The following is a 24,098-nucleotide window of genomic DNA, read 5'->3' as shown; positions in this document are numbered from 1 at the left end:
CTGTGCAGCACAGCCAGTAACCCCAGCAAATCCTGGGCCATTACCTTGCATGTCAAGGTAAGGGATATTTCAGTGGCTTAGTCAATATCAAGCAATCATGGGTCAGGTTTGGAATAGTATAGTTCACTTCACTGATTTGAGCTTCAGTCAAATGTATAACCTTGATCGCCTTAGTAATTCATCAAAAAAAAATTGAATTGTATGATGTATTCAAGATATCGCCTCTTTCTCATGTTAAAATATCTGAGTGTGATGCAATAAAAATTGATTAGATTGCCAGTGAAACATCTTGATATCCTCTTTACTGCCTGTTAATCTTTTTATGTGGAAGAGTTGTCTCCCTTGTTTGTTGATTTGTTGCATCTTGAATTAAATATATGTGGATTTGATGTAATGAATTCTCCATTTATATCCCAAAGGATGCATAATTTCTGCCTAATTTCTTGTATCTTTGTAATATTTCAGGATTGTAGTGATGAAGTAACACATACTGTATCACTAGCTGAACTCAGAACATACAATGACAGTGAACTTGCAGTTGAACTAACAAATGGATTGAGGCGGTGAGTGGTGTTTTCAAATAAGATGTCTTCATTCAGAAATTCTAAACATTGTGTGCACATTTTGTATTAACAGCAGTGAACCATGATTCAGTTTTGTCATGAGTTAAATCTGTCACTTTAAAATGAACTTATCACCAATATTCTTTGTCATACTGGCATTGTAATTTAGAGATGCATAGAAATCTGAGGTGCAAAAGGTTTTGGGAGTCCTAGTGCAGGATTCCCTAAAGGTTAACTTGCAGGTTGAGTCGGTAATAAGGAAAGCAAATGCAATGTTAGCATTCATTTTGAGAGGACTAGAATATAAAAGCAAGGATGTAATGCTGAGGCTTTATAACGTGTTGGTCAGACCATATCTGGAGTATTGTGAGCAGTTTTGGCCCCCATATCTAAGAAAGGATGTGCTGGCATTGGAGAGGGTCCAGAGGAGGTTTACAGGAATGATCCCAGGAATGAAGGGGTTAACATATGAGAAGCATTTGATGGCTCTGGGTCTGTACTTGCTGGAGTTTAGAAGGATGAGGGGGATCTCATTGAAACCTACCGAATAGTGAAAGGCCTGGATAGAGTGGACGTGGAGAGGATGTTTCCAGTGGTGAGAGAGTCTAGGACCAAAGGGCACATCCTCAAAATAGAAGGACATCCCTCTAGAACAGATATGAGGAGGAATTTTTTTAGCAAGAGGGTGGTGAATTTTTGGAATTCATTGCCACTGATGGCTATGGAGGCCAAGTCATTGGGTATATTTAAAGCAGAGGTTGATAGGTTCTTGATTAGTAAGGGCATCAAAGGTTATGGGGAGAAGGCAGGGGAATGGTGTTGAGAGGGAAAAATAAATCAGCCATGATCAAATGGTGGAGCAAACTCGATGGGCTGAATGGCCTAATTCTGCTCCTATGTCTTGTGGTAATTTGCATACAACTTAGCAAACAAGACTCCTACCATCTGCATGAAGCGTGAATTATTTTAGATGGTTTAACTTTCCTTTTTAATTTGATGTGATAGTATTTAAGTGGAGGACATTACTGATGCAAAAAGTCAAGATTTTTGGCCAAAAGTGAAATCCACCCTAGATTTTTCAATATCCTGCTAAAGTTTATTCATAAGCAAAATCTTGCCACAGAAAGATCCTTTCTTTTGTAATCCATGCCTCTATATTTATAAAGCTAAAGGGCTTGTATTTTCAATTTTTTGTGCCAAATTCAAAGATTTGTGTCTGCACTCCATCAGATTTCCTCTTAAAAATGATACATCTGGTTATTTTTGGTAATCCCCATTTATTCTACCTAGTTTGTTACATCTGTGGGTCTGCTAACTTTGAAATTATGTATAACCAAGAATAATCATCAACGTAGATGTCAAAAAAGGTAGGAATCCCAATATTGTTCCAATGTGAAGAATGGAACCAAGTAAACAGACCAAGGAGTGAAGGTATTTTTGAAAGTTTGTGAACAGCTTAATGAAGGCAAGATTCATTCATTAAATCAGAGCACAAGTACATAGCAGAGAAGGAAAAACTGCAAGGCAATTTGTATAATCCCTGAAGGATTGTATTTTGGGCAATTTCTCTTTTCTTAGCCTCGGATGAGGGACAATATACTGTATATAGTTGAAACCCAGCCTTGTGTCTTCACCGGTGTTAATCACCAGATGTTAGCTGGGACTTGAAATAGTAATTGTGAGAAAAGACCCAGGATGCTGGAATTGTTTCCACTAAAGCAAAAACTAACATTTAACAGATTTAAAACTGGTTTATTTGGATGAACAGACAAAATTATTTTCTCTAAATGATTAATAGAAATTTATTTGCAAATGATTTAGAATATGGAATACTATACACAATGTTTGAAAGGGTGGATAGTTATTTGATGCAGTAATGTATGAGGATTATATTGAGGGAAAAGAAGTGGGATTAATTTTGGACTGGTGTAATAACAAAAATAGGAAAAAAACTATGTGAATAAAACTAGAGAAGATCTAGAAAGGATTCACGAGAATGTTACTGGGACTGGAGAGCTTGAGTTATAAGGAGACACTGAATAGGCTGGGACTGCTTTCCCTGGAGCAAAGGAAGCTGAGTGGTGACCTTAGAGGTTTATGGATTCATGGGATATAGATAAGGTGGATGGTCAGATTCTTTTTCCGCACGGTAAGGAAGCTTAAAACTAGGGAGCATAGGTTTAAGGTGAAAGGAGAAAATTTTAAAGGGACCTGAGGGGCAACATTTTCCACACACGGTGGTGGGTATATGGAACAAGCTGCCAGTGGAAGTGGTAGAGGTGGGTACAATTACAACATTTAAAAGACATTTGGATAAGACGTTGATTGAGAGGAGTGGTTTAGAGGGATATTGGCCAAATGCAGGCAAATGGGACTAGCTCACAAAGGCACCTTGGTTGGCATGGACGAGTTGGGCTGAAGGGTCCATTTCTGTGCTGTATAACTCTTACTCTATCGTATGACAGATTTAACTTCCACACTGAAAATCTGCAGAATCCTTCACTACCTATTTTTAAAAGTCAAATTCAGAGGAAATTAGATTAGCATTAGGAATGGGAAGTACAGGAATAAGAGGGCTTCCTGTTGGGGAACAAACAGTTTAGGTATGATGGATTGAATGATCTTTTCCTTTACCAAATTCACTGTTATTTTATCCTGAATTGTCTTTGGCAAATACAGAGAGAAAAAACTGAAATCTCGTGTGCAGGAGCTGGTAACTGCTTTAGAAAGAATGACAAAAAGCAGTGAAGTGCGACATCAGCAGTCTGCAGAGTTTGTTAATGACCTCAAACGAGCGAACAGGTATGTGATTTGAAATTGCAATATAAAATGTGTCATTGAAGTCTGCCTTAAATTGAGTTGATCAATTAAGAAGTTTAAATAGAAAAAAAAATCTAACTAGGTGTAATGAAAGGTTATTTTCTCTTTATTGGCTTTTGATTTTCACACCAACAAATGGAAACTATAAATAGCCCAAGGAAAATGTGGGTTAACAAATTTAGTTATTTTTTTATACCAGATCTCTCTTCCATTTTGCAGGAATCTGTTCCACACACTGACTCTGCACATTTGCAGAGATGGATCAGTTGTCACATCTTTGGTCAGAATTATAGAGCCAATAAGCTGAAAGAGGCACGCTCCCTAAGCTCATCCTGTGTGCTATTCCCATGGCCCTGGGGGTCCAATCATCCTCCAGCTCTCTGCCATAGCTGTCCCATGATGCGGAGCAGTCTGCGAGTACCATCTGGACCTCAGACGGTGTACCTTGAGGCTGAGACCCTGCCCTGCATCCCCCACTGTTGTCAAATGCTATTTGACTGCTTTTAAATGACTTTGACCATTTGATACATTTAAGGAAAAATACTGTAATGTTAAAATGTTTTTAAGTATTAAATCTACTTCAGTAATATAAGTACCTATTTGTTTGTACTGGGCCAATTCCACAGTCTCCTTTTGGAGATGTAACTTGAGTTGAAGATTTTTTCCTACAATTCATCTTTCTAAGTACAACATCTAGAAAAAATCCATTAGGAATCATTAATTTTTTTAAAAAATTAATTACAATTAACACCAAGATTTATTGTCTCACATTTATATCCTTCTATTGTAATGTAGCAAGATGTGTAATCTGTCTATAGGTGCGCAAGTGGAAAACACTGATGTGAAATCTGTGCATAGATCCAAATCTTAGTGATCTAACAATGTTTTGATCATATTTTGTATATTGTTGACACTTGCAGTAACTTAGTAGCAGCATATGAGAAAGCAAAGAAGAAACATCAAAACAAACTGAAGAAACTGGAAGCGCAAATGATGGCCATGGTGGAGAGACATGAGACACAAGTGAGAATGCTAAAGCAAAGAATTGCGCTGCTTGAGGAAGAAAACTCTAGACCTCAAACAAATGAGACATCACTTTAAAAAAAAAATGTACAAATGGTGTCAATGTTGTAAATTATCTACTACATTTATTCAGAAGACATCAATACGAAGATAGGAGAAGTAATATTGGCACCTTTATCACATCGATGTGAATTTACCCAACTGTCACATTTGAAGCACCAGCACAATATTATGGAGAAACAGGATTTTCCATAACATGTCACACATGGCATCTGACACCAATAAATCACTTCTTAGATGTGCCTGCAAAACACTTTTGCATTTTAACAGAAACACGCATATTTTAATGTCTGAATATGGCAAATGGGCATCCATAATTTTCTTAGAAAACAGCTGGTTTTATCACCATTTTGTACCAAATAGGCAAATAACTGTATTGTGAGAATTTGAGCATGTAATGGATGCTGCTGCTGCTTTATTTTCAGTTGTCAATGTTACATTCAAATTTATGAAAATTACATACTGTTTCCAGAAAAAGCCATCCTCATTATACAATAAGAAGATTTGCATTTTAACTGCAAAATTGACATCGTTTGAAATAATTCTTGTGAAAACTGTTAGTAACTGTTTCATTTGATATTGATACAAAACAGCGAGTATGGTAAGTTAGCTGAAAAAATTGCTCTAATCCTTACAAGACAAATTTATTTAATTCTTTGAAGGTTTGTATGGATTTTAATGTGCTGCACTTCAGTGCAATATATAATTAGGCAAATTCCAATGGTTACATACAGAATGGATCACCTTATAGTTAAAAATGGACTATGGCAATATCATCCTTAATCTTTTACTTTAGAGACACCAATTGAATTTGTTGTTCATAACTTTATTCAAATGGTCCTTTTACTACAATTAATTTTGCCTTGGACACAGATGACTTGAGGCTTGGATATTCACATTTTGAGTCAAAATAACCCAAGACTTTGACAGAAATAGATCAGAACTGGCCAAATTGGTTTGATCAATACACATGCAAAATTAGTGTAAATCATCTTTTAATTTGATAACGCCACATAAGGCGAGTATATTTAACCATACAGATGAGGGGAAAAAGAACAGTGGGCTCTTTTCCTTTAGGGGACCAGTTATGTAACTACAAAGCCCCTCTTTCCAGGTTTATATCATGTAATTTCTAGGCAACTTAAGGTAGTTTTTTTTCCCCCTCTTTCTCATTGGATTAGTTGTGAGAAGTTTCTTAAACATTGTTCAATTACCTTTGATAGCATGTTTAAGAAATCTTTCTTGCTGAATAAGAAGATATGATTGATGCCTCGATTGGTTCATCTCCAAAGAGGCTTGGAATTCTATAAGAATTTCAAACTGGCAGATATTAATTAAGCAGAAAAGAAGTAATTTAATTAAACAATCCAATAGACCTCTAGATTTCCTGATTATTGCATTGGATGAGAAGGTTCATGTTCCTGTTAATGAATATTCAACACCATGGCCTAAACAGGCAGCATTTGAATTACTTTTGAAGAAAATTTGCTGATCTTTTAGACGTACATTCCAAAATATTAAACCTGTTCCAATACATACCAATTTTACTAATGTAAAGACCAGTTCACTCCTAGGTAAAGTTCCTTCACTTAATGATAGACTTGCATTTATTTTATAACTGTTGACATCCCAAAGTATGTTTTAGACAATGTAGTACTTTTGTAGTCTCTGATGTGATCCAGAAAAGGCATAACCCTAGTCTGAAGATCATGTCTTTTGATATCAAATCAAGATGAAAAAGGTCTTACATAAATCTGAAAGTAACTTTGATATTTGAACTGCTTTACTTTGGGACAACTATTTTTAGCTTCAGTCCTCAAATCATATTCAGTCAAATATTACATCATTTTTGATACCAGTTGGGACAAGTTAGGAGATGAACGATCACAGTATAGTGTGGAATTCTGCTTAAAAATATATATGTATTACAATTTTGTGCATGCATCTCTCTTCATCCCAATGCAGACTAGTGCGCTTACCTTATTATGAGATGCAGATGAGAAAAGGTTATCTTCAATAATAAGATATAAAAATACAGCTTTAACTCGCATTTAAGCAATAACTTTTTCTAAAGTTAAGGTATGCTTCACATGCCATATTCTCTCTTTGCAAATATATAATTCCTTTTGAATGAGTTATTTGTCTTGTCTTAAAACTAAACATGTATCTGCTCATAAATTTAAAGTAAACATTGCAAGGGAAGTGGGACTTACTAGTCTCATGAGAAAATTTATAGCAGATACCTTGTATGAATTAAGGATGTTTTAAATGGTCCAGGTTGTAAACATGGGGCTAACAGTTATTTGTTTTAGTTGTTTTCCTTATTGACCAACCTAAATAATCAGTGTTATATGGAATACACTATTTGAAAAATCACCTAAAGGTGAGTGCATGTAAACAAATTTTCTGTTTTCACTTCAATGTAATAATTGTCCAAAATGTTTTAATATGTTTGAAAATTGTTTTTTCAGAAAATATTTTAATTATTTGTAAATTACTGCAAAAGAAATTTGTTTTATTTATACTAAAAATAGAATGTGAGTTAACATCACAGGAGGTTATTTATTCCCCAAGTAAAATTCATATTTCACACTTAACTTTGTTCCAGTTCCACATAGAAGGCAATTACTGCTCTCCAATAATATCAGACGCCAAGAAATGAGGTAAAGCAAAGTGAATTCCATCTTTGATTTTTATCAGTTGAATGTCTTTTATTGTGTTTCGTTGGAGTGACATTTCAAACCATCTGTTCCCAGTCAGCTACTCATCAGGTTATAAAATATGGAACAAGATAGGAGGGGGATTGAGATGCGCTAGTAAATTAATACATTTCTTCCCTGGTTTTATTTATTATGCATTTAGTATTATCAGTTGAGTAGGTTACCATTTTGTACGTTATGTACCCCTTCAAATTGTACATCATGTTGTACAAATTGAAGGGGTACTTTGTTCAAAGCTGGACACAGGGCAGAATAAAAGGAATGCCACAAATCAGGATGTCAAATATGTATAACAACTTGAATGACTTATTAATTTAAATATGTTTTGTAACAAAATTATCTTCATTGCATTTACGTGTAAAATGTCCAAATGCTGGCATCTACAACATATTAGTTCCAATTCCGTTAGAATTAATTTCTGAGAACTTGAGCACCTCTAGTCTTTGAAGGTATGATGGTTTATAACTCCTATTGTATGTTTATATTTTTTAGTTTTCCTAGTTGCTGTAAAATGTAAAACAATTTGTTTTGTATAGAATTGTACAAACTCTGCATTTATTTATATGAAGAGACATTTATAATACTTGTTATTTTGCAAAAAACCTTGTATCTAGAATAAATACTTTTAATAACATCTTATGGTATTAATGATTTGGTAATGTTTTGAGATTCTCATCCATTTGTTGGAAGTCTTGATTGCCAGTGGGAGACATTAGCACGTGCACCATGAAAGTGACGAGTGATTTACAGACCTGCATTAATGAACTGGATTCCATGAGTTGAGATTCCATTGTGGAATTTTGTGAATTTGCATTCAGTTAATTAAAAATAGAAGCATTTTTTAAATTAATTAGTAATGGTGACCATGCGCCTACTGAATTTTTATTTAAAAATAAAAACTGATTCACAAATGGTTGGAAACCTTGTGTCCTTATCTGGTCTGTTTCCAGATCCGGGGCGAAGAGGTTGACGTTCCTCTGAAATAGCAAGTAACTTGCTCAGTTCAACAAGCAATCTGCTGGAGCAACTCGAGCAGGTCGAGTAGTATCTGTGAGAGGAAAGGAATTGGCGATGATTCTGGTCAAAACCCTGCATTGTTTGTTGCTCCAGACTCCAGCATCTGCAGTCTCTTGACTCCAAGTTGCTCAGTTCTATCTGAGCTACAAAGAAGTATAATAAGCTCTCCCAATTTTTGCCAAACCTCCAGGATGACTCTGATGGATCAACCAGGCTGGATTTGGTATGCTTGGCTTTTATTTAATTTTGTGGCTCTTTGATAGAACTAAACAACTTAGTAGACAATTTCAGAGGGAGAGTGAGAGTTAATCCCATTACTGTAAAGAAATTCACTTTCCACCCCACACCAGCCTCTACATTCAATGGGCCATCCTTCCATTTCTGCCAGCTCTATCAAAGATTCCATCAACAAACACATTCCCCTCCCCTTTCAGCATTTTGAAGAGATTTTTTTCTTCATGACTCCCTGATCCCATCTTCCATCCCTACCAACTTTTTTATGGCACTTTCCCATACAACTGCAGGAATGCAACACCTGTCCTTTCACCTATTCCCACAAGGCCCAACGCAAGCTTGAGGAACAGCATCATCTTCCCTCTGGGCACATTGCAGCCTTCCAGATTCTATATCAAAATTTGCACTTCAGGTAACTTATTTCAGATTTCCAGCATGTGCAATTTAAAAAAATTCAGGTAACTTGCTTTCTCATTTTGTGTCAGAACTGGTCACTTCTGCTGTCTGCCATTCCTCTGTTGCTTAGCTTTTCTCTTCATGAGCACAGCCTGACCTGTTGGATATGTCCCATAGCCTTGCTATTTGCAACACATTTTGCTGCTTTGCTTGTATTATCATCATCTAAGTATCCCTATTAATCCAAATGACCATAGGACTTGAACAACTTATCCCTGTGGCAACTCTGGCCTCGTAACATATTCCCTTTCTCATGTCCATCCCCACATCCCTCCGCCCCCCCCCCCCCCACCTGCTGTTATTTCTCTCCCAGTTCTGACAGAGGGTCTTCACCTGAATTAGTTAATTGTTTCGCTTTACACAGATGCTGTCTGACCTGTTGAGCATTGCTGGCATTTTCTCTTTTAATTTCAGATTTCTAACACTTTCAGTTTTTATTTTCAATAATTTATTGTATAAAAATCAACCAGACCAACCAGCCCTTTGTTTTGCCATGAGAGATGCTGTCAAATTTTCCTTCTGGTAGATCAAATGGACATGTAACTGGTCAATCTGCTAATGGTCAAAATATGCCTCCTACCATTAGGATTGAAGGGAATGTAGCCATATGAATAGAGATTGTTGGAGAATATAAAGGATAGGAATAAAACATTTTATCCAACAAATGTTTATGCTGAGACGTTTATACTAGATTATACCAAATAAATTCTCCAGATTTAAAGGACCAGAGGATAAAAAGGAGGCTTCTCTAAAAAGGTACCTCCTGAGTTTTGCGAAATGCTCATTTCAATTAAAAATGTTTTTAAGAAAACATTCTGTGACTTTAAAAACAAGTAGAAAGCTAGTTGAATCTTAAGTGGTACGCAGAAACCATGAAGCCAGTCATGACCCTACTTATCCTTTCCATGCACAAAAGAAACTCGAATTAGGAGCATGTAATGCAACATGCTTAAAGGAAAGCAACATGAGAACAATGAACTGCGATACAATGCCTATAAATTGCATTTATTTGACCTTTAAACTGAGGCTTTGTATTGGATTGTGTGGAATGTGATGGCAGATCAGCATTTTATAGGCCTGAATAATACTGATTATAAGGAAAGCAGAGGTGTTAGGATCCTTTGATTTTGTACAACAGATTGAATGCTTCATTATAGGATCAGCTTTTGAACTGGCCATAAAACAGATTGTGATGAGAATTATGAAAGACTGCAGGATGACGTAGATTAGCATCTTCAATAGGAAGATAAAGTCCTGAGTCATTACAGGAAAAAAAAGTAATAGCCAGGTTTTGCTGTTAAATGACGGGGGTTCCAAACTGCCAGCATTTATCTATTTAAAGGCCAACAAGTCTGGGATTTCTGTATTTGCATAGTTAAGTGTGCAAGTCCCAAGCTTATTAATGGCTGGTAACAAGTGTTTCAAAGTGCAGCTCAGTCTTGTTGGGATCCCCCAATATTTACATAGGAGAGCTGGCTCTCAGATCATTGGGTTGTCTGTGAGGTGCTGACTCACTAGATCTTTGTCTGCAGGCTTTTTTGAGTCCTTTCATATTTTTCTGCAGCAGCAATTCTGTTGCCATTTTTGTTTTGGGGCCATAATGGCAGAGATGACAGACTGGTGGTGAGTCCAGAATTTGTTGCTGCTGTCATAGCCTTAATGAAGCAGATGCCAAGAGGTCCCTCATTAGGACGATATCACTTGCTAGAGTGTAGTAATGCTCAGACCAAAGTTTTGCCCTGAGACTTTATCTGTATCACCGACAAAACAAGGTGTTGGTTATCACAAAGTTCTGTTCCAAGCATTTATCAGGAGGATGACTATCAGAGCTGACTTTCCCCACCTTTCCTTGCTAATCACACCTTTCCAGAGGTTTGTGTCCCTTCTGGCTCTGACACTGAAACTGCAAAGGAAATCAGTTTGCCTCCCATTGGGACTGTCAAAATTTGCTCAAACTTAGAGTAACATTCCTTCTTAACCTCTTCTGTACCTTCCAGGATTGGAGTCATAACCACAGCACGTTGGTTTCGTAATAGAATGAACTGGAGCTTCTTCCCTTGGGGATGTTGCTGAGAAGCAAGATTAACCTTTTCTGTACGGAAAACCAACCCATAAATAGTTCTTCTGTCCTTGATTACCCTTCCAGAAGGTGTACCCATCAACTTGTTCCTTGAGCTGGCCATTGAGGCACCTTACTGCACTTTCTCTGTAACTGTAACATTATATTCTGCATTCTGTATTGTTTTTTGCTTTGTACTACCTCAATGTACTTACGTTTGGAATGATCAGTATGAATGGCATTGCATATCAAAGTTTTTCACTATCTTGGTGTATGTGACAATAATAAATCAATTACCATGTCAGAACCCACAGAACTGGAATGGAAGTAAGTCATCCTCCATCCTGACAGACTGCCTGATGGGAAGAATATATCGAAACCTTACACTAAAAAAAAATCTTTTCTTAGTTTTCTACAACTTAAGTGACAATATTCCAAGTATGTCTATCTTGGTATTAGGCAGTTAGGTCTAAGCTCTACACTTTCCTTGCTTTTAATATAAATTACAATTATAACTGCAAACTATAGAAGTTAAATTGAAGTGAAAAATCATTAACCTAAAATGTTAACTCTGTTTCTCCTTCCACATTGTTGATTTTTGTAATTTCAATATAGTTGATATCTAGCTGTTTCAAAGCGTTTTCCCTCCTGCTGAGGATGGGATAACTGGTCTGTAAATACCTATTTTCTCTCTCTTCCTCCCTTTTTAAATAATGGGGTTACATTTGCCATCTTCCTAATTATAGGAACTGATCTGGAATCCAGAGAATATTCTGGAAAATGACAACAAATAAATCCACTATTTCCATTGCTGTTCCTTTCAGAACCCCTGTATATATACGGCATCAGGATTTATCAACTTTCAGTCCAGTTAATTTCTTAAGTGCTTTTTTTTTACTAATGATTTCTTTGAGCACCTCATACACTTTAAACCTGCACTCCTCCACTACTTACAACTTCTTCTTTTGATCTAATATTATTTTTCACTTCTCTTAATTTGCAATGGCTGGATCACTTTTCCCATTGGATTTTTCTTTTGTCTTGAGGGACAAAAAATGACTTGTAATTGTTACTTGGAAACCAATACTAATTTTTAAATGTTACCTAATTTCTAGTTTCCAAATTTACCACAGTCAACAGCTTATTCCTATTTTGTTTGCTTTACTCAGATTTAAAACTGGTTTCAATAGAACTACATTACTTTAATTTTTTGTATTAAAGTCTATACCATGGTCTCTCTTCCCTAAAGATACCTTAACTTGTCAAATCTTTAATTAATCTTGGTATTAACAATAGAAATACAGTAGCCTGTTTGCTCCTACTGATCTGGGAAATCATCTCTTAAATGTTCCTTGAATTCAGTCTCAATGCTATTGCTGCTAATTTGGTTCCCAGTAAGTAGATTGAAGTTATAGGCAGTTCTAATTCTTATATCACATCCTGCACTTACATTACAGAGCCACACATTCAATTTGCACAAGGCTCAAGTGGTAATCCAAGGTTTATTACCTTTGTGGTTCTGCTTTTTAATTTGGACCCTTGATGCACATAGTCTTTCAACAGCATTTCTGGGCAAGGAAATGGCAGATGAGATTCAATGTTGGGAAATGTGCAGTTGTACACTTTGGAAGCAGAAATAAGTGGGCAGATTATTATCTAGAAGGAGAGAAAATTCAAAGTACGGAAGCACAAAGGGACTTGGGGGTACTCGTACAGGATACCTTAACGGTTAACCACCAGGTAGGATCGGTGGTAAAGAAAGCGAATGCTATGTTGGCATTCATTTCGAGAGGTATAGTGTATAAAAGTAAGGAAGTGTTGATGAGGCTCTACGGGGCACTAATGAGGCCTCATTTGGAATACTGTGCACAGTTTTGGGCCCCACACCTTAGGAAGGATGTGCTGACGTTGGAGAGGGTTCAGAGGAGATTTACGAGGATGATTCCAGGAATGAAAGGGCTTACGTATGATGAGCGTTTGTAGGCTCTTGGACTGTACTCACTGGAGTACGGAAGAATGAGAACATTTAAAATGTTGATAGGAAAGGACAGAGTAGATGTGGCTAGGCTGTTTCCCTTGGTGGGTGAGTCCAGGACCAGAGGGCACAATCTTAGAATTAGAGGGTACAGTTTCAAAACAGAGATGAGGAGAAATTTCTTTAGCCAGAGGGTGGTGAATTTGTGGAACTCCTTGCCACGTACAGCAGTGGAGGCCAGATCAGTGGGGGCATTCAAGGAGGAGATAGATAGATATCTAAATAGTCAGGGTATCAAGGGATATGGGGATAGGGCTGGAAATTGGGATTAGAATAGTTCCCCCCCCCCCCATTCCCCATTTCTCATTTCTTTTTTCCCTTTTCCTTGGAGCAGACTCGATGGGCCGAATGGCCTGCTTCTGCTCCCTTGTCTTGTGATCTTTCTTTTGCTCCAGTAATGTTACTGGGGTTCCAACAGAGACCATGATCAATGGATCTTTCTCCTCCCACTCCATTCCTCTCCAGCCCTAAGAAAATGTCTTCGATCCTAGCATTAGGTAGGCAACACACCCTTTGGGACCCATGACCACAGCTGCAGAAACAGTATCTAACTCCCCCACTCCACCCCCAAACTATGCTGTTTCCTATTACCACTGGGTAATTTCAGGATAAAATGTCAACACAACATTGTGGGCCAAAGGGCCTGAACTGTGCTGTAATGTTCTATGTTCACTACATTTCTGTTCATTCCCACAACTTGAATGGCTCCCTGTTGCTGTGATCAGTTTTCTCATCTACAGTCTGTGCTTTCACCCACAGAGACTACAAGAACCTCTTCCTTGAATCCAAGTCTACCATGTTAATCTTAGAATATTTATTTATTTAATCAATTCTGTCACTGTTATACTTACCTAAAAGTCTGGAGGTGAGCTACTTGCTGCAGGATGTCACGCCTCTAACCCGATCTTGTAGCTTTAGTATTTATGAAGCTGCTCCAGTTAAGCTTCTGATCAATGGCAACCCCAGGATGTTGATGCAATGGGATTCAACAGAGGTAATGCCACTGAATATCAAAGGCATGTGGTTGTACATATTCTTGTAGGTAATAGTTATACCAATGTGGTGTGAATGTTACTTGGCATTTGTCAGCCCATGCCTAAATGCTGTCTAGGTCCTGCTGCATACTGGCATGTACTGCTTCATTGTTCAAGGAACTTTGGATGGACATGAACATTTTGTAAACATAAGAAAGCATCTCCATTTCTGATGTGATAGAGGAAGAATATTGATGAAGCAGCTGAATATTGTGGAGCCCAGAATATTCTCCTGAGATCTTCCGCAGTGATACCTTGGAGCTGGGACGATTGACCTCCAAAAATCACAACCATCTTCATTTGTGAGTAATGACACCAACCAGTGACAATTTCAGTTTATTGGGCTCCTTGTTGCCGTACTCAGTCAAATGCTACATTGATATCAAGGACAGTCTTGCCTCACCTCTGGAATTCAGACTTGAACTTATGTTTGGACAAAGAGCACCAAGAGGTATAGAGATGAGCGATTGGGTGACTTTGGTAGTAAAAGCTACTAACATATTCCCTAAATATGAACATAGAATGGTACAGCACAGTACGGGCCCTTTGGCCCGTGATGTTGGGCCGACCTATATAAACCTTATCCCCATTCAATCTATCCCACTCTCCACCTCCCATAACCCTCTATTTTTCTTTCGTCCATATGTCTATCTAATAGTGTCTTAAATGACCCTATCATATCGGACCCTTCTACCATCCCCGGCAGTGTGTTCCAGGCACCTACCACTCTCTGTAAAAAAAAAACATACTTCTGACATCTCCCCTGAACTTTCCCTCCATGCACATTAAACGGGTGACCTCTAGTATTGGCCATTGCCACCCTGGGGAAAAGATGCTGGCTGTCCACTCTGTCTATGCCTCTCATAACCTTATATACTTCTATCAAGTCTCTTCTCATTCTCTATCGCTCCAAAGAGAAAAGCTCTAACTCGCTCAACCTCTCCTCATAAGACATGCGCTCTGACTCAGGTAGCATCCTTGTAAATCTCCTGTGCACCCTCTCCAAAGCTTCCACATCCTTCCTATAATGTGGTGACCAGAACTGAACACAATATTCCAAATGTGGTCTAACCAGAGTCTTATAGAGCTGCAACATTACCTGTCGGCTCTTGAACACAATCCCCCGGCTAATGAAGGCCAGCACACCATACTCCTCCTTAACTGCCCTATTCACTTGTGAGGCAACTTTGAGGGATCTACATATTTGGACCCTAAGATCTCTCTGTTCCTCCATACTGCTAAGAATCCTGCCATTAACCATGTACTCTGCCTTCAAGTTCTTTCTTCCAAAATGTATCACTTCACATTTCTCCAGATTGAACTCCATCTGCCACTTCTCTGCCCAGCCCTGCATCTTGTCTAAATCCTGTTGCAACCTATGACAACCTTCTTCACTATCTACTGTACCACCAACTTTTGTGTCATCTTCATACTTACCAACCCATCCTTCCACTTCCTCATCCAAATCATTTATAAAAATCACAAAGAGCAGGGGGTCCCAGAACAGATCCATGAGGAACACCACTAGTCACCGACCTCCAGGTCGAATACTCCCCTTCTACAACCACCTTCTGCCTTCTGTGGGCAAGCCAATTTCGAAACCACACAGCCAATTTTCCATAGATCCTATTACCTCATGACTTTCTGAATGAGCCTACCATGGGGAACATTGTCAAACACCTTGCTAAAATCCCTATGTACCACATCCACTGCACTACCTTCATCAATTTGTTTTGTCACTTCTTCAAAATATTATGCTTGTGAGGCATGACCTGCCCTTCACAAAGCCATGTTGACTATCCCTAATAAGACTATGCTTCTCCAAATGCCCATAAATCCTGTCCCTAAGAATTGTCTCCAATAGTTTGCCCAACATTGATGTAAGACTCACTGGTCCATAATTCCCAGGATTATCCCTTTTACCTTTCTTGAACAATGGAACAACATTTGCCATCCTCCAATTCTCCGGTACTACTCCTGTGGCCAGGGAGGACTCAAAAAATCATTGTTAATGCTCCAGCAATATCTTCCCTTGCTTCCCATAGTAACCTGGGGTATATCCTGTCTGACCCCAGGGACTTATCTATCTTAATGCTTTTTAGTAGCTCCAATACTGCTTCTTTCTTAACCTCAACATGCTCCAATACATTTGCCTGTTCTACACTAAACTCACATTCATTAAAGTCCCTCTCGCTGGTGAATACTGAAGCAAAATATTCATTAAGGACCTCTCCGACCTCCTTTGCCTCCAGACACATTCCTCCCCCCCCCCCCCCCCATCCCTGAGCAGTCCTACCCTCACCCTAGTCATCCTCTTGTTCCTCACATATGTGTAGAATGCCTTAGGGTTTTCCTTAATCTGACTTGCCAAGGCCTTCTCATGTCCCCTTCTAGCTCTCCTAAGTCCTTTCTTAAGCTCCTTCCTGGCTACCTTATAACTCTCGAGCCCTATCTGATTTTTGTTTCCGTAACCTTAAATATGCTTCCTTCTTCCTCTTGAGTAAACCTTCCACCTCTCTTGTTAACCATGGTTCCTACCACCCTTTCCTTGTCTCAGCGGGACAAATCTATCTAGAACCCCATGCAAGTGGTCCCTAAACAACCTCCCACATTTCTGCTGTGCAATTACCAGAGAACATCTGTTCCCAGTTTATGCTCCCATATTCTTGTCTAATTACCATCGTAACTTGCCCTCCCCAATTAAATATTTTCCCATAATGTCTGCTCCTATCTTTATCCATGGCTATGCTGAAGGTCAGGGAGTTGTGGTCACTATCCCCGAAATGTTCGCCCACTGAGAGGTCTTTCACCTGACCAGGTTCATTGCCTACTACCGGATCCTGCATGGCCTCTCCTGTGGTCAGTCTGTCTACATACTGTGTCAGGAATCCTTCTGCCCCATCTAAGCCTTTTGTACTAAGGAGGGGCAAATCAGTATTAGGGAAGTTGAAGTCACTCATGACAACAACCCTGGTACTTTTGCACCTTTCCATAATCTGCCTACTTATCTGCTCTTCAGTGTCCTGATGGCTATTTGGGGGCCTATAAAATACAAATAGAGTGATCTGACTTCCATCCACACAGACTCAATAGACCTTCTATGATGTCCTCTCTTCCTACAGCTGTGAAATTATCCCTGATTAGCAATGCCACCCCCCCCACCCCCAACCCTTCTACCCCCTTCCCTATCCCTTTTGAAATGTCTAAGCCCCAGAACCTCAAGCAGCCACTCCAGCCAAGTCTCTGTAATGGCCACAACATCATAATTCCATGTACTGATCCATGCTCTAAGTTCATCACCCTTATCTTAACACTTCTTGCATTAAGGTAAACACATTTCAACTCATCTAACTGATTGCATTTATACCCCGTCTCCTGCCTATCCTTCCTCACCTTCTCTGTACATATCACATCTAATTCTACACCAACTGATCCATCCTCTAAGCTGACACTCCGGTTCCCTTCCCCCTGCCAAGCTAGTTTAAACCCTCCCCAACAGCTCTAGCAAACCTGCCGGCAAGGACATTGGTCCCTCTCCAGTTCGGGTGTAACCCATCCCTTTTGTAGAGGTCATACCTTCCCCAGAAGAGATCCCAATGATCCGAAAGTACGAAGCCCTGTCCCCTGCATCAACTCTTTAGCCACTCATTAGTCTGCCATATCTTCCTATTCTTTCCCTTCCTGGCGTGTGGCACAGGCAGCAATCCAGAGATTGAGGTCCTGCTTTTTAGCTTCCTTCTTAACTCCCAATACAGGACCTCATCCCTCATCTTACCTATGTCGTTGGTGCCAATGTGCACCACAGCTTCTGGATCCTCCCCCTCCCCCTTAAGAATGCTGTGAACTCAATCTTAGACATCCCTGACCCTGGCACCTGGGAGGCAACATACCATCTGGGAGTTTTGTTCTTGTCTACAGAATCCCCTGTCACTATCGCACTCCTCTTTTTCCCCCCCACTGTCCTTCTGAGCCACAGAGCCAGACTCCATGCCAGACACCCGGTGGCTGTTGCTCTCCACTGGTCACTCATCCCCCCCCCCAACAGCATCCAAAACGATATATTTGTTACCAAGGGAAACGGTCACCAGGGTATCCAGTACTGCCTGCCTGTTCCTTTTGCCTCCCCTATTGGTCACCCAACTACCTACATCCCGGACCCTAGATGTAACTGCCTCCTGGTAACTCCAATTTATCATCTCCTTAGCTTTCTGAATGATCTGGAGTTCATCCAGCTGCAGCTCCAGCTCCCTAATGCGGTCTGTAAGGAGCTGCAGCTGGATGCACTTCCTGGAGGTGAAGTCATCAGGGACACTGGAGGTCTCTCTGGTTTCCCACATCCTACAGGAGGACCATACTTCTGCCTTTACTTGCTATTCCCACTGTCCTGTACAAATAAAATTTACAATTAACAGCAAAAGAGAGAGAACTTACCAGTAGTCTCTGTTCACCTACTCCGCCTCTTCATGCCAAACCCTCAGCTCCCCACTCTAACACTGTCCACTCCAACAATGGCGGCTCCGCTTGACCCTAACTTCTTTTTTATTGGCAAATTGGCTAATCAACAGGCCTATCAACTCACCACAGCAACAAGAACATCAACAACGGGCCTACCTTTTCAAACTGCTTCCTGCTCTCGTTCACGCTCTTGCTCTCAAATATGCTTATGATTCAAAGTAGATTGATAGCATAAATTAGTTGGGTTAGTTTTGCCCTGCTTTTTGTGGACAGCATTTAAATGGGCAATTTTCCATCGTCAGATATGTGTAAGAATTTAAACTATACTGGAAAAGCTTTTTGAGAGACAGGTAGTCTGAAGCGCAAACCGTCAACATTTCAACACAGCAGTAGTTTGGTTCCAAAGCTTTTGCTTTATCCAGTGCTATCAATGGTTTCCTGATAACACACAGAGTGAATTAAGTTGACTGAAAAATGGTTTTCGCATCAGTAAGAGGTTGAAATGGATCATCCACTTGGCACTTCTGGCTAACATTAGTTGCAAATGCTCTAATCTTTTCTTCGGTATTGTTGCTGAGTCCATTACTTTTGAAAAAGGGGCTATTCTTGGAGCCGCCTTCTCATAGTAGTTATTTAATGTTCAGTATCATTCACGACTCATAAGATGTAGGAGAAGAATTAGGCCATTCAGCCCATCTGCTCCACCATTTGATCATGATTTATGATTTATTTTTCTCTCTCAACCCCATTCTCCTGCCTTCTCCCCGTAATCTTTGACACCCTTACTAATCAAGGAACTATCAACCTCCACTTTAAATATACCCAATGACTTGGCCTCCACAGCCGTCTGTGGTAATGGATTCCACAGATTCAGCACTCTCTGGCTAAAGGAATTCCTCCTCATCTCTGTTCTAAAGGGGTGTCCTTCTATTCTGAGGCTGTGCCCACTAGTCCTAGACTCTCCCACTACTGGAAATATCCTCTCCACATCCACTCTATCCAGGTCTCTCAATATTCAGTAGTTTTCAATGAATCTTTCTAAACTCCAGAGAGTACAGGCCCAGAGATATCAAATGCTCCTCATACATTAACCTTTTCATTCCTGGGATCATTCTTGTAAACCACCTCTGGACCCTCTCCAATACCAGCACATCCTTCCTCAGATATGGGGCCCAAAACTGCTCACAATCCTCAAATGTGGTCTGACCAATGCCTAATAAGGCCTCAGCATCACATCTTGGCTTTTATATTCTAGTTTTCTCAAAATGAATGCTAACATTGCATTTGCTTTCCTTACTACCAACTCAAACAACAAGTTAACCTTTAGGGAATCCTGCACTAGGCCTCCCAAATCACTCTGCATCTCCCCATTTAGAAAATAGTCTACGCTTTTATTCCTTCTACTAAAGTGCATGACCGTACACTTCCCTACACTGCATCCTATCTGTCACTTCTTTGCCCATTCTCCCAACCAGCCCAAGTCCTCTGTAGACTCCCTGCTTCCTCAACACTACCTGCCCCTCCACCTATCTTTGTATCATCTGCAAACTTGGCCACAAAGCCATCAAGTCCATCATCTAGATCATTAACATATAACGTGAAAAGTAGCGGACCCAACACCGACCCTTGTGGAACTCCACTAGTCACCAGCTGCCAACCAGAAAAGGCCCCCTTTATTCCCATTCTTTGCCTTCTGCCAGTCAGCCAATCTTCTTTCCATGCTAGTACCTGCTGACTCATGTGTCAGCTTGCAGAACCATCTGATGAAAAATCACCATTTGAACTGATAACATTTTATATCCATTTGCTGAGTATTCCCAGTTTTTACTTAGAGCTTTGCTTTGATCCATTGGCTGTGGGATCAGGATGGTGGAGGATAATGAAAAGGTCAGCTTTCCGTTCTCAGATGCTGACAAAAGTGCGATGTTAAGCTGTTTCTTGTTCAACAATGTTTTGGATTTGTGTATTTTTCACTGTGTATTTTAACTATCTTTTCTTCAAAAAAAAAGATACGTTTTCCCTTTAGTTAATAAAAATGAGCCAAGTGCAGGGAGAGCACAGAAAGGGTAAGATTGATCTGGCAGAAACCACGTCTTTCTTTGGTTTGACTCTGGCTGTCCATTGGGGTTAAGGATAACTTACTTTCACTGCACATTCTGATGTGGCTAATGGGGCCAAACTGGGATCTGTAAATTCTGCCTAAGGTGGGGCAGGAAGCACTTGCAGGCCCAAGTGGGTGGGTAAGAAGTGCTGTGTCCCTTCCTTGAGTGGGAAAGTAAGGGTTCCACAGGTGTTCATGTTTCTGAACATCAAACCCGCTTTGCTCACATTATGTTCACATAAGTTCACAATACCTGACACCAGACTCCCAAAAATGGGGATCTGAGCTCAGTTAGAGCAAGAAATCACCAGGACAGGGAAATTCTTCAGAAATGCTTTCAAATTGATTCTCACCAACATGCTGCAGTTCCGCACTAATCAATATGGACAAGGCACATTCGGGAAGGCATTGTGAACCTCAACTCTTATTGCAAGCTCACATAAACTCAAGGAATGGAGCCTGTGTACATACAGGAAGGCGAGCTGTGATCGCTGCAGGCAAACAAGGCCTCAGATACACTGGAAGTAAAACCCTGTTATGAACCATAGAACAATACAGCACAATACAGGCCCTTCGGCCCACCATGTTGTGCTGACCTTTAAACCACACCTAAGACTATCTAACCCCTTCCTCCCACATATCCCCCTATTTTAAATTCCTCCATATGCTTATCTAACAATCTCTTGAACTTGACCGATGTATCTGCCTCCACCACTACCCCATGCAGTGCATTCCATGCACCAACCACTCTCTGGGTGAAAAGCCTCCATCTGATATTTCCCTTAAACTTCCCACCCATTACTTTAAAGCCATGCCCTCTTGTATTGAGCATTGGTGCCCTGGGAAAGAGGCACTGACTGTCTACTCTTAGTATTTTATATACTTCTATCATGTCTCCCCTCATCCTCCTCCTCTCCAATGAGTAAAGCCCTAGCTCCCTTAGCCTCTCCTCATAATCCATACTCTCCAATCCAGGCAGCATCCTGGTAAATCTCCTCTGCACCCTTTCCAACGCTTCCACATCCTTCCTGTAATGAGGCGACCAGAACTGGACACAGTACTCCAAGTGTGGTCTAACCAGAGTTTTGTAGAGCTGCATTATTACCTCGCAGTTCTTAAACTCGATCCCATGACTTATGAAAGCTAACATCCCATAAGCTTTCTTAACTACCCTATCCACCTGTGAGGCAACTTTCAGTGATCTGTGGATATGAACCCCCAGATCCCTCTGCTCCTCCACGCTACCCAGAATCCTGCCATTAGCCTTGTACTCCACCTTGGAGTTTGTCCTTCCAAAGTGTACCACCTCACACTTCTCCAGATTGAACTCCATCTGCCACTTCTCAGACCAGCTCTGCATCCTATCAATGTCCCTCTGCAAGCTGCGACAGTCCTCCACACTATCCACAACACCATTGACATTTGTGTCGTCTGCAAACTTGCTAACCCACCCTTCTACCCCCTCATCTAAGTCATTAATAAATATCATGAAAAGTAGAGGTCCCAGAACTGATCCTTGTGGGACACCACTAGTCACAGCCCTCCAATCTGAATGCACTCCCTCCACCATAACCGTCTGCTTTCTATAGGCAAGTCAATTCTGAATCCACATGGCCAAGCCTCCCTGGATCCTGTGCCCTCTGACCTTATGGAGAAGCCCACCATGTGGAACCTTGTCAAACGCTTTACTAAGTTCCATGTAGACCACATCCACTGCACTACTCTCATCAATCTGTCTGGTCACCTCCTCAAGGAACACTATCAGGCTTGTGAGACATTATCTTCCCTTCACAAAGCCATGTTGGCTGTCCCTAATCAGTCCATGATTCTCTAAATGTTCAAAGATCCTACCTCTTAGAATCCTTTCCAACAGCTTGCCCACCACAGATGTAAGGATCACTGGTCTGTAACTCCCTGGACTATCCCTACTACGTTTTTTGAATAAGGGGACAACATTTGCCACCCTCCAATCCTCCGGTACCATTCCTGTGGACAATGAGGACTCAAAGATCCTAGCCAACAGTTCAGCAATCTCCTCCTTTGCCTCGTGGAGCAGCCCGGGGAATATTCCGTCAGGCCCTGGGGACTTATTTGTCCTAATATTTTCTAACAACTCCAACACATCCTCTCTCTTGATATCGACATGCTCTAGAACATTAACCTTACCAACACTGTCCTCAGCATCATCAAGGCCCCTCTCCTTGGTGAATACTGAAGAGAAGCTTTTAAATAATTCAATAGTGTTAGCTTATTTTTGAACACCTATGGAACCCTTACTTTCCCCACTGCTGGTTGTTACATTCAGTAATCAGAGTCAAAATCAGCTTTATTATCACTGATATATGTCGTGAAATTTGTTGTTTTGCAGCAGCAGTAGTGCAAGACATAAAAATTACTCTAAGTTACTAAAATATATAAAGAGTGCAAAAGAGGAACAATGAGGTAGAGTTCGTGGATTCATGCACCATTCAGAAATCTGATGGCAGAGGGGATGAAGCTGTTCCTGAAACGTTGACTGTGGGTCTTCAGGCTCCTGTACCACCTCCCCGATGGTAGTAATGTGAAGAGGGCATAAGGGTCCTTAATAATGGATGCCACCTTCTTGAGGCACAGCCTCCTGAAGATATCCTCGATGGCGGGGAGGGTTGTGCCCGTGATGGAGCTGGCTGAGTCTACAACCCTCTGCAGCCTCTTTTGATCCTGCACATTGGAGCCTCTATACCAGGCGGTGATGCAGTCAGTCAGGATGCTCTCCACTGTGCATCTGTAGAAATTTGTAAGAGTCTTTGGTGACATACCAAATCTCCTCAAACTCCTAATGAAGTAGAGCCACTGGTGTGCTTTCTTCGTGATTGCATCAATGTGTTGGGCCCAAGATAGATCCTCTGAGATGTCGACACCAGGAACTTGAAGTTGCTTACCCTTTCCACCGCTGACCCCTCAAGGAATACTGGTGTGTATTCTCCCAGCTTCCTCTTCCTGAACTCCACAATCAATTTCTTGGTTTTGCTGATGTTGAGTGCAAGGTTGTTGTTGCGACACCACTCAGCCAGCCAAACTATCTCACTCCTGTACGCCTCCTCACCGCTGTCTGAGATTCTGCCAACAACAGTGGTGTCATTGCCGAATTTATAGATGGCGTTTGAGCTGTGCCTCACCACACAGTCATGAGTGTAGAGAATAGAGCCATGGGATAAGCACGCATCCTTGAGGTATGGCTGTGTTGATTGTCAGTAAGAAGAAGATGTTACTAATGATCAGCACTGACTGTTGTCTTTTGATAAGGAAGTCAAGGATCCAACTGCAGAGGAAGATACAGAAGCCCAGATTTTGAAGCTTGTTGATTAGTACTGATGAGATGATGGTGTTGAACAGCGAGCTGTAATCAATAAACAGCAGCCTGACATATATTATGCTGCTGTCTAGGTGCTCCAAAGCTGAGTGGAGAATCAGTGAGATTGTGTCCGCTGTAGACCTGTTGTGGCGGTAGGCAAATTGCTGCGGGACAGGTCCTTGCTCAG

At 40.5% G+C, this 24,098-nt stretch overlaps 1 protein-coding gene across 2 annotated transcripts in view; it reads left to right on the top strand.

Annotated features, from left to right (window-relative positions):
• The window catches only part of mcc (MCC regulator of WNT signaling pathway), a 114,112-nt gene extending 106,329 nt beyond the window's left edge, over positions 1–7,783 (top strand). For both annotated transcript variants that reach the window (XM_052019542.1, XM_052019540.1), the window contains exons 17-19: positions 466–563; positions 3,243–3,365; positions 4,304–7,783. In XM_052019542.1, coding sequence (XP_051875502.1) covers positions 466–563; positions 3,243–3,365; positions 4,304–4,484 — 402 coding nt within the window. In that variant the 3' untranslated portion in view covers positions 4,485–7,783. The remainder of the gene's footprint in view (positions 1–465; positions 564–3,242; positions 3,366–4,303) is intronic.
• Positions 7,784–24,098: the final 16,315 nt, after the last annotated feature.

This window comes from Pristis pectinata, chromosome 7 (assembly GCF_009764475.1).
Source record: "Pristis pectinata isolate sPriPec2 chromosome 7, sPriPec2.1.pri, whole genome shotgun sequence".
NCBI lineage: Eukaryota > Metazoa > Chordata > Chondrichthyes > Rhinopristiformes > Pristidae > Pristis > Pristis pectinata.
The sequence above is the reverse complement of the archived record's forward strand: the minus strand, read 5'-3'. Positions and strand labels throughout refer to the sequence as shown.